General features: G+C 44.7%; 1 protein-coding gene across 1 annotated transcript; it reads left to right on the top strand.

Annotated features, from left to right (window-relative positions):
• Window positions 1–3,276: 3,276 nt before the first annotated feature.
• On the top strand, window positions 3,277–9,376 carry LOC122922838 (beta-microseminoprotein-like). The gene is made up of 3 exons (XM_044273591.1): window positions 3,277–3,429; window positions 4,789–4,894; window positions 9,078–9,376. The coding sequence occupies exons 1-3, from the start codon at window positions 3,387–3,389 to the stop codon at window positions 9,205–9,207; spliced, it is 279 nt and encodes a 92-aa protein (XP_044129526.1). The 5' UTR covers window positions 3,277–3,386; the 3' UTR covers window positions 9,208–9,376.
• Window positions 9,377–10,687: the final 1,311 nt, after the last annotated feature.

The following is a 10,687-nucleotide window of genomic DNA, read 5'->3' as shown; positions in this document are numbered from 1 at the left end:
GCAAATGTTCGCAAACCGAAAGTTTGCGCCGGGGTCCACTTACTTTAATGTCAGGTGAACCTGAAAAACCTTCAGCTCATATTTGCAGCCACCAAATACTTAGTAGAAGTTCATAAATTGTCCCACAACAAGGACAGTGACATACTAGAGGGGGATCAATGACAAAAATTCCAACAGAAAATATGTCTTAATCAGGGGACATTTTTATGCATCTTAAAGGGAAATTCTCTTAAATGTGCCCTGTTGTGCTACCTAAATGCACTATAGAGTAAGGATATTATTTGTATATCGCACCCCTGCTTCAATCACTTTTTTGGAGGGCAGCAAGTGCTCGGCGGCACTAAAACAGGTGATCAGTGGCACCAAATCAGAAACCATATGTCCTACCACAATCCAGGGTGTTCCAGTGCACATCGGTCAATCCCGGAGGAAAAGCTAAAAACATCTATCCCTGGGCTAGATGAAGATGTGGTATTGAAGGACAGGGTGGGCAAAGAACTATCCCTGATATTGCCCTACAGGGGGTGCTATTCTGGCCCTGATAGTCTAACCACAGAGGACCTACCCTACTCCATCCGGAACCTTACCCTATATAAAATTGGCCCTAGTAAGCCCCTAGCCCCTAATCCCCTGACTTCCAGATGTTCACTATATAGATCTATCTATGTGTTTTTGACTCATTATAAAAGTATATTATAAGTATATTGCACCCCTTTGTGTATCACACCTATTAATAGCACACCTATACTAGTCCTTAAAAAGACTTTTGTGGCCCTAATAGCTAGCATTTGGTGTCCCTAACAGTCTGTCCCTGCTCCACACAGCAACCTCTCCCTACACTGACAAAAGACTGAATGTAAAATGGCGGGCAGATCAGGTTTATTTATAAGGTAGGGGGTATGTCCATGTGCTGAAACGTCTCAATTGGCTGTCCTGTACCACCTCATGGATGTGTCATGCGTCAAAGTTCTTCACAATGTAAAGGAATATGGCGGGCACGAATATCGCCATATGTTTGCATGTTCGTGAACACGAATCGCGAACACGCAAAGTTCGCCATCAAACGACCGCCGGGCAAACCGCAAGGCCATATCTAATGGTCATCATTGAGACCTGCCCCCTCAAGTTGTGTATAAAAAAAGAATGATTTCCACATTCAATAGTCAACTGCATGGAAAGGGAAAGACTCTAGGACCATCAACTTGGCCAGATGCAGGTTCAGCTTCTGCGCCGTTGGAAGAGTGTACTTATACTGTTGTTTTTTTTGCAATCACCTTAGTGATTGATTGCTGTTCAAAAAAGTGATGAGGAGAAGGAGGAGCATCAGGAGCAATAGACGATATTGAATTTGATGGGAAGGAATAACAGCTTCCTTCTGCTGATGTTGACGAGCTCTGACTGTTGGAGAGGGGTGCAGGCTGGTGGGAGATGCATCAGGCTGTAACTCTAAATGAGCGACACATTTTTCCCACGTTATGGTGACACTCCATGTATTGACACAGGGCTCTCATGCCAACATTAGCACCCTGGCCACGCCTCACCTTCTGCCCACACATCTTGCATACCGCCACACTAATGTCCCCCAGTGACTTGGTAAAAAAATTCCCACATTGATGCCTGCCGCTGCTTTTATGAACCTGTGCACTGTTAGTGTGCTTTTCACAAGATTGGAAACGGTTGATTTGGAGTGATGGGATGAAAGTCAATAGACTGGGCTCTGATGGATGCAAATGCGTCTGGAATAAACAAGAAAAAAGGGGGCTAACGGGTCGATAAATAGAAGGAACTGTCAAGTTTGGTGGAAGAAGCCTGATGATATAGGGTTGTTTCACAGACAAAGGGGTTGGATACTTGGCCAGGATCGATGGTGGTCTCAATACTGAGCCGTATGTGAGTATCCTACTAGTTGAGTTACTTCGTAGACTTGAGTACTATGGGTATAAAAAGGACGACATAGTGTTACTGCATTGTTGCAACGACCGGAAGCATACGTTGAGATTGGTGAAGAAATTGTTCATTGACAATCAAGTAGAGGTACTGGATTGGCCACTACAGTCCCCAAACCCCAAACCAAATCAAACACTTGTGGGTAGAGTTGGAGAAAAAGCTGCATTCGTACCCAAGTGAGTTGACCAGTATGCACCAACATTGGGAATGTGTAGAAGAGACTTGGGAACAGATTTCGGTCGAGACATGCTTGAATCTGATCAAGAACATGCCCAGAAAGATTCAAGCAAAGTTGAAAGTCTAAGGTGGATTTAAAAAATACTAACAAAATAATAAAAACTACAATTTAGAATTTTAGTAGCAAAACAGTAACAATGCAGTTACATTACAATAATTTGCATAGTTAATCATATGCTAAATAGTTGCAAGTCCAATTTATGTATGAGATAGCCAAGATGATTTTCTATAAAATGATGGTAGTCTCACATTCAAAGCTGTAGTGAATGGTGAGAAATGGAGCCTGAAAGTCAAAAGTTTAAAACATTGTTACCCGTTACCCATCAGTGTATATCTTATTGTCTCCTAAATACATTTGTGATGTGACTACTCAGGATTTGTTTTGTGTAATTATGTAGATAGGAACTACAGAAACAAAAAAAAAGGACATTTTGCAATCAAGATCTATTGTAAAGTTGGTTCATTTTTCATATTAGATATTCTTGGACAATAAAAAAAAATGGTTTCTAAGGTAGCCTTGCCTTTAAATGGGTTGCTCCACCGTAAACACTTATCTACAGAATAGGTGTAAATCTCTGATTGTTGGAAGTCCGACCACTTGGGCCCCCACCATTCATGGAAATGGGATACCTGAGTCCCCAGAGTGCATAAAATAGTGGAGAGGCAGCTTGCAACTGGAACCATCGTGTCATACACTCCAGGGACTCTGGTACCCTATTATCGGGGTGCTTGTCCACTAAGGGGATATTCTAGTTTCAAAATATTTGGATCAATCCCACCAACTAGCTCTTTGAAGGGCCTGTAGCAGTCATATTCACGTTGTATCCTCTTCAGTGTTTATCTACACTCCGTCTACATTGCAGCAGTGGTGCAGGGTAATTACAGCTTCCTCTCCCTTCAACATGAATCCCAAAAATGGCTGTAGTTAGGTCTCATCAAATCATACGAGTGTATTACTGTACAGCAGCGGCGGCACGAAGCACATGGCGTCATAGCAACCAATGACGCCGTGCACTCGTGCACTCAGCAGGACGGTAGGACCGTGGTCTGTGAAAATCCACGTATGTGTGAATAAGGCCTTACCCAGCAACATTTCAGAACTGCTTTTTATTGTTTTTATCTTATTTTATACATTTTAGAAATTCCTTGTGGCAATTGCATTTTGTGCTGGAATCCTTGTAGTCGTAAGCAATGCATACTGCATGATTGGTGATACAAAAGTGAAACCTGGTACAGAGCCTAAAGGTGAGTGTGAGTGAATATACCACACATGAGCTTAGCAGTAGTATACTAATATTATAAGTTGGTTACAAGATTTTACTGGACTTATCTGCTGCTAGTCCACAGGTGACATCTGCAGATTAGTTTCAGACTCTTTGAGTAATCAGGTGGACAGTGACACCAAATGAAACCAGGGATCAAAACCTTGAGGAGGTCGGGAAAAACAGAGGCAGAGCAGAGTGAAAACCAGGAAAAACTACATGTTAAAGAAGGGCAGACAAAGGAGTTATCACATAGTCCAGAGTCAATACCAATACAGTTTATGATTGGTTAAGTGGGGTCAGAAAACAATATAACTGTCAAATCACACCAGATTGCAGGACAAAAATACTGACAAAAGAGATACAGAGCAAGTCTAAATAGAGTGCCAGGCACAGTGATTGGTCCTCTGAGTGAGCCTACTGATTGGTTGGACAGTAGGGATGAGCAAACCTGTAGAAGTTCGGGTTCGCCGGGTTCGACCAAACTTCAGGTCAAAGTTTGGGTTTGGGACCTGAACCTGACCCTGAATCCCATTGAAGTCAACGGGGACCCGACCTACACTTTATTATTTTCCGTTATAACATGGTTATATCGGAAAATAATAGCATTCTTAAGACAGAATGCAAAACAATATGGCCACTAATGGGTTAAAAAAAGCAAAACAACTCGCCTCATCTCCTTGATAGCGCTGCAGCAGCTTCTTCTATCTTGACTGAACTGGAACTGCCAAAGAACCTAAGATATGCGTGATGACGTCACCATGTGGGAGAGTGCAGTGATGTCATTGCGCACATTGCAGATCATTTGGATGGTCCTGTTCAGTAACGATAGAAGAAGCTGCTGCAGCGCGATCAAGGGGATGAGGTGAGTTGTTTTGTTTTGTTTGTTTTTTAACCCCTAAATGTCCATATTGTTTTTCATTCTGATTAAAGAATGCTATTATTTTCTGATATAACTATCTTATAACGGAAAATAATGCAGGCACCCGAACACCGAATGCGAACTTCAGTGAAAAAGTCTGTGTTCGGGTACTCGAACTCTCAAAGTTCGGTACGAACCTGGGTGGGCTCATCCCTACTGGACAGCCGTACATTCTGCTTGGAGGAGTAGCTGAGCCCTGCTACTGGACAGCAGTGTGCTCTGTGCAAATACCAGCTGGTATCCCTACCAACGCCACTGAGAGGACAGAAGTGGCCAGACCTGTCAGGAAAAGACATTGCAGGACGCATCTCTGTACTAAAGCTGCTATGGCAGGATCTCCCATAAAATGCCAGAATAAACCTGTCTTTAATTGTCTTTGTTTTTATATGTTGAATTTATTTTCAATATTTTTATTTGCAGGTTGTTACTTTAGAAAAAAGATGCATCAACTCAATAGTCAGTGGCGGACAAAAGATTGCCTTGACTGTACATGTGATTCTAATGGAAAATACCAATGCTGCACAGCGTAAGATAAATCCTTCACTAGTTCATTATCAAGAAGTCCATATGTAATAAATCATTACAGACTGACATACAATATGCTCTGAAATGAGCACTGTCACAAATAGCACCCAGGAAATAATTTCTTATAGATAGCGCTCCTGTTGCTGGTGCTGTGTCATGTGCGGTTCACTGTGACAGTTGTGGACGTGTTGGCTGCATGCCCTCTTGCGTACTGGCTGCAGGCTGACTCCTGTGTATGCTGGCCAGGGGCAACGTCCAGTACTGCAGCCTGTGTTCACTTCTCTGTTCATGCAGGCTCCCCTCCCTGCTTGGTTCTGGTGGGGTTAACTTCCCGTGGTCTGTTCCTGGGTGAGGCTTATCAGGTGCCTTTGTTAATCCAGCTGTATCTATCTGTGAGCTCTGGGGCTCGGGGTCAGTTCTGTATTCAGCCTTGCTCAGTGTAGCACCTTGCTGCTCACCCAGGGGGTCAGTCTATCTTCTGCCTTGCTGGGTGTTGCACCTTGCTGCTAACCCAGGGGGTCAGTCTGTCCTGTTCCTTACTGGGTATAGCCCATTGCTGCTGCTCCAGGGGGTATTTCCATCTGCCCTTGTTTGTGGTGTCGCCTGGTAATGCATTGTTGTTTTTCCTTGTCAGATTTTCTGTACCTGTTCTGTGGTGACATTGTTATCCTTATCCATGCCTTTCCTGTTCTTCTGTACCTGTTCTCTGTCTGAATCCACTCTGTTCCATGTCCAGCCTGGCAGTGCCTACTGCTTCCGATCCTGTCTATTCCATGTCTAGCCTGGCAGTGCCTACTGCTTCTTTTCATGTGTCTGTCCTGCCTTGGGTCCCTGGGTTCTCTGAAGGGAGGATCTCTAGTCTGTCTGCAGCTCAGCCTGAGACTGCCATGCTTCCATTCCGTATGGGGTCCAGGCATCTGCTTCCGTGCTGGTTCCCATTTGTCTTGTTTTCTGTTCCGTGTCCTGTGTTTGGTTGGGTTCCAGCCCCATTGTCTGTTTCCGCTGCAGGTAGCTGCCAACTGTACAGGGACCTTCCTGGAGGTGTGACCAGTGAGTCCTCGGCCCAGTTCATCCCCACCACCAGGGGCTCTGTGATGAACGGGTCTCACTGGCTCGCCCTCTGGGTTTTGCCTCTGGTCTGCCGGTGCACTTGGTTCTGTGGTAGTGCTAACCTGCATATGTGACTGTCATGTTCCTTATTGCATGTATATTAAAGTACTCTCTTGGTTTTTATTCTGCCTGTCCTGTTTGCAAAATGTCCCAGAGGTCTGCCTTGGGCCTCCGGAACATGATTGCTGATACCACACCACAGCTTATTCACCCCAATTTGAGAATTCAGGTGTAATAGAATTGCTTATCTATTTAACAAGTCAGACACCCCAATAACAGTTAAATTACACAGCATATTCACCCCAATTTAAGAATCAGGGCCTAATTGAATTGCTTTTCTATTAAACAAGGTGGACACTGTTCAATTAGATAGCTCTGTGCCAATAATTGATGCAAAGTGAGCTGTCTCCTATGGATCCCTTCAGCTTCAGATTATATCATGCACTGTCCCTGCAGTCTCCCTATGCTCTCCCTACAGTCTCCCTATTCTCACCCTAAAGCTCTCCATACAATCTCCCTACACTGTCCCTGCAGTCTCCCTATCCAATAATCTATAATTAAAGGCTTCACTGTCCCTAGCGCTTATCATGTATTTTCCTATGCTCAGCTTACAGTGAAATGACTGACACCACATGGGATGAGTCTTTTATAGGGCTGTGACATTACTGGGGCAGGTTAGCTGCTGATTGTCTGTCTGCATGGACTATAGGTTATTTTGCGTTCACAGGCTTTTTTATTTCACTTTGTAACACTTAGTTGCCACGAAACATGAAGAAATTCGCATTAGTTGCAAATTGAATTTTTCCTAAACTTCAGATTGAATTTCATATCAGATGCTTTACTTCTCTCAACACTACTCCTGACTGTAATTGGTGCTATACACAGTGTTCCCAACAATAATAGTAGATAGTTACCTGAAAGTAATAGTTCCACCAAAAATAACTGCCAAACAGTGCCCACATTAGTAATAGTGTTCTACAGTGCACCACAATAATCGTGCTTGGCAGAATGTTCTTCTCATCCTACATAGTGCCTCCAAAATAACTATACCAATCAGAATGGGCACATAGTGCACAGAAGCACACATAGAAGTATCCACATAAAGTCCCTTAAAATTATTTTTGCCAACCAGAGTGCCCTTATGTTGCCAAGCAGAAAGACCCAACAGAAATAATGCCAACAGTGTTCCTCAGAATAACCCTGGCAAGCCTAGTTCTTCTGAAGTACCCTGAATATAAACAGTGGCAATATACAGTACGTCCCGCCAATATACAGTCGTGGCCAAAAGTTTTGAGAATTACATAAATATTGGAAATTGGAAAAGTTGCTGCTAAAGTTTTTATAATAGCAATTTGCATATACTCCAGAATGTTATGAAGAGTGATCAGATGAATGGCATAGTCCTTCTTTGCCATGAAAATTAACTTAATCCCAAGAAAACCTTTTCACTGCATTTAATTGCTGTCATTAAAGGACCTGCTGAGATCATTTCAGTAATCGTCTTGTTAACTCAGGTGAGAATGTTGACGAACACAAGGCTGGAGATCATTATGTCAGGCTGATTGGGTTAAAATGGCAGACTTGACCTGTTAAAAGGAGGGTGATGCTTGAAATCATTGTTCTTCCATTGTTAACCATGGTGACCTGCAAAGAAACGTGTGCAGCCATCATTGCGTTGCATAAAAATGGCTTCACAGGCAAGGATATTGTGGCTACTAAGATTGCACCTCGATCAACAATTTATAGGATCATCAAGAACTTCAAGGAAAGAGGTTCAATTCTTGTTAAGAAAGCTTCAGGGCGTCCACGCAAGCGCCAGGATCGCCTCCTAAAGAGGATTCAGCTGCGGGATTGGAGTGCCACCAGTGCAGAGCTTGCTCAGTAATGGCAGCAGGCAGGCGTGAGCGCATCTGCACGCACAGTGAGGCGAAGGCTTTTGGAAGATGGCCTGGTGTCAAGAAGGGCAGCAAAGAAGCCACTTCTCTCCCAAAAAAAACATCAGGGACAGATTGATCTTCTGCAGAAAATGTGGTGAATAGACTGCTGAGGACTGGGGCAAAGTCATATTCTCCGATGAAGCCTCTTTCCGATTGTTTGGGGCATCAGGAAAAAGGCTTGTCCGGAGAAGAAAAGGTGAGCGCTACCATCAGTCCTGTGTCATGCCAACAGTAAAGCATCCTGAGACCATTCATGTGTGGGGTTGCTTCTTATCCAAGGGAGTGGGCTCACTCACAATTTTGCCCAAAAACACAGCCATGAATAAAGAATGGTACCAAAACACCCTCCAACAGCAACTTCTTCCAACAACAGTTTGGTGAAGAGCAATGCATTTTCCAGCACGATGGAGCACCGTGCCATAAGGCAAAAGTGATAACTAAGTGGCTTGGGGACCAAAACGTTGGCATTTTGGGTCCATGGCCTGGAAACTCCGCAGAACTTAATCCCATTGAGAACTGGTGGTCAATCCTCAAGAGGCGGATGGACAAACAAAAACCCACTAATTCTGACAAACTCCAAGAAGTGATTCTGAAAGAATGGGTTGCTATCAGTCAGGAATTGGCCCAGAAGTTGATTGAGAGCATGCCCAGTCGAATTGCAGAGGAACTGAAAAAGAAGGGCCAACACTGCAAATACTGACTCTTTGCATAAATGTCATGTAATTGTCGATAAAAGCCTTTGAAACGTATGAAGTGCGTGTAAATATATTACTACATCACAGAAACAACTGAAACAAAGATCTAAAAGCAGTTTAGCAGCAAACTTTGTAAAAACTAATATTTGTGTCATTCTCAAAACTTTTGGCCACGACTGTAGATGTGCCAAAACAAAGGTCCACCATAGAGCCCCCAACTAAAGTGGGTAGTGGTCTACGAGCAGGAAAGGTGGGACAAGCTGCCAATGGGTACACCACGGCCTTAAAAAAGTTGAAAGTATTGATTACCATTAACACTCTAAAACTACTTGGAACCCACTAGTGATAAATAGCTACCAGGCTATATACTGTACATAGTGTTTTACTTAGGTACAGTATTTATAAACACAGTGTATATAATATTCTTTTGTTTTTTATATAGTTACGGTACACCAGAAAGCTATGATAAGGAGAGATGCAAGTTCGTGTTTGACCGGAAAAACTGTGTCTACAACCTGATTCCAAACGAAGATCCAAACAAACAGTGTGAATCTTACGGAATGGTTGGCTAAACATATTGTCTGTAATGTCTACCTCAGTACTTATCTCTATAAAGGACGATGGTAAAATGTATTTACCAGCAGCAAGTTAAACGAGTTGTCCCACAAAAAAGATTTTGTAATTGCATGTAATTCAAATTTTTGGATGAGTTATTCAATAAAATGTATCTTGATAGCGCCACCTGCTGTTTCGTTTTTTTCTTATTTCTTGTTTGGCTCACTGAGAAGGCCGCACATGCAGTTTCATCCTTCAACTGCCTCCTGGTCTGTGATAGAGAAAGGGCTCCAGCAGAAAAGACACGTTCCCTGAATATAGCAGAAAAGACACGTCCCCTTATGCTGCCAGCTTGATAAAAATCTAGCAGAGCAATGAATGGGGATTTTTTCTGGATCTGAGGTACAGGGCTGGCGACTATCATGTACTATATGCAGAGCCGGCGTTGGGGGGGGGGGGGACAGGGCAATTGCCCCGGGCCCCCTTTCCGAAGGGGGCCCCCTGCTGTTTATAGTTAAGTGGGCTGACGGTGGGAGCTTTTTTTTCATTCAGTTGCTTTATTTTCCTCCTCCACATGCTCCCTGGCTGCCTCTCTGACATGCTGCAGGGTCCTTGTAGACACAATCAGCGCTGCTGTCCACCCCACACGGTCTCACCATCCATCTCACCAGACCTCAGTGACAGCACAGCATCATCTACAATCCTGATGCCACACACTGGCATCAGGACGTTCTGTGTGGGCGGATCTATCCTTTGCCGGCACTTGCTCCAGGCTGCAAGGAGCAAACCAGACTGGGATGGCTGCGTCCTGTGCTGCATTCAACCCCCAGGCTCTGACCTCAGCTGCTGGACTGCAGGGGGCTCCCGGACCCTCTTATCAAAGCACCTGGCCTGCTCCCTCTCCAGCTGGTAAGTCCTTCTGTAAAAAGTATGCAGAAATGTCTGTGGATGAGGGTGCAGGGCTGCTGGGGTCACACTCTCATTGTAGGAGCTCTGCACTGCCCTCAAGTACTGATGGTCACTGATCTGTGTTCCCACTGTCAGCTGTGTGTTTCGCCTGTAGCCCCTCTCTGAGCTCCCTGTGCCCCATCTGTGAGCAACCTTTGCCACCTTTTTCCACTGTGTACACTTCCTGTGCGTGCTGCCTATGCCCGCTGTGTGTGCTCCCTGAGTCTGCTGTGTGTTCTCCTTGTGCATCCTGTGTATGCTGCCTGTGCCCGCTGTGCGTGCTGCCTGTGCCCGCTGTGCGTGCTGCCTGTGCCCACTGTGCGCGCTGCCTGTTCCCGCTGTGCACGCTGCCTGTGCCCACTGTGTGTTCTCCCTGTGCCTGCTGTGTGCGCTCCCTGTTCCCTCTGTGTGTGCTCCCTCTGCCCTTTGTGTGCGCTCCCTGTGCCCTTTGTGTGCACTCCCTGTGTCATCTGTGTGTGCTCTCTGTGCCCTCTGTGTGTGCTCCATGTGTATGCTCTCTGTGCGCTCTGTGGTACTCTAGACTGACCT

This window comes from Bufo gargarizans, unplaced genomic scaffold, assembly GCF_014858855.1.
Source record: "Bufo gargarizans isolate SCDJY-AF-19 unplaced genomic scaffold, ASM1485885v1 fragScaff_scaffold_774_pilon, whole genome shotgun sequence".
Classification (NCBI taxonomy): Eukaryota; Metazoa; Chordata; class Amphibia; order Anura; family Bufonidae; genus Bufo; species Bufo gargarizans.
Note: the sequence above shows the minus strand (reverse complement) of the source record. Positions and strands in the feature narration are given on the sequence as shown.

Excerpts from the sequence above, each read along its gene's own strand:
- LOC122922838 (XM_044273591.1), top strand. The coding sequence starts at position 3,387 with ATGATTGGTGATACAAAAGTGAAACCTGGTACAGAGCCTAAAG. Across the intron at positions 3,430-4,788 it reads ACCTGGTACAGAGCCTAAAG|GTTGTTACTTTAGAAAAAAG; the intron begins GTGAGTGTGAGT and ends TTTTATTTGCAG. Across the intron at positions 4,895-9,077 it reads AAATACCAATGCTGCACAGC|TTACGGTACACCAGAAAGCT; the intron begins GTAAGATAAATC and ends TTTTTTATATAG.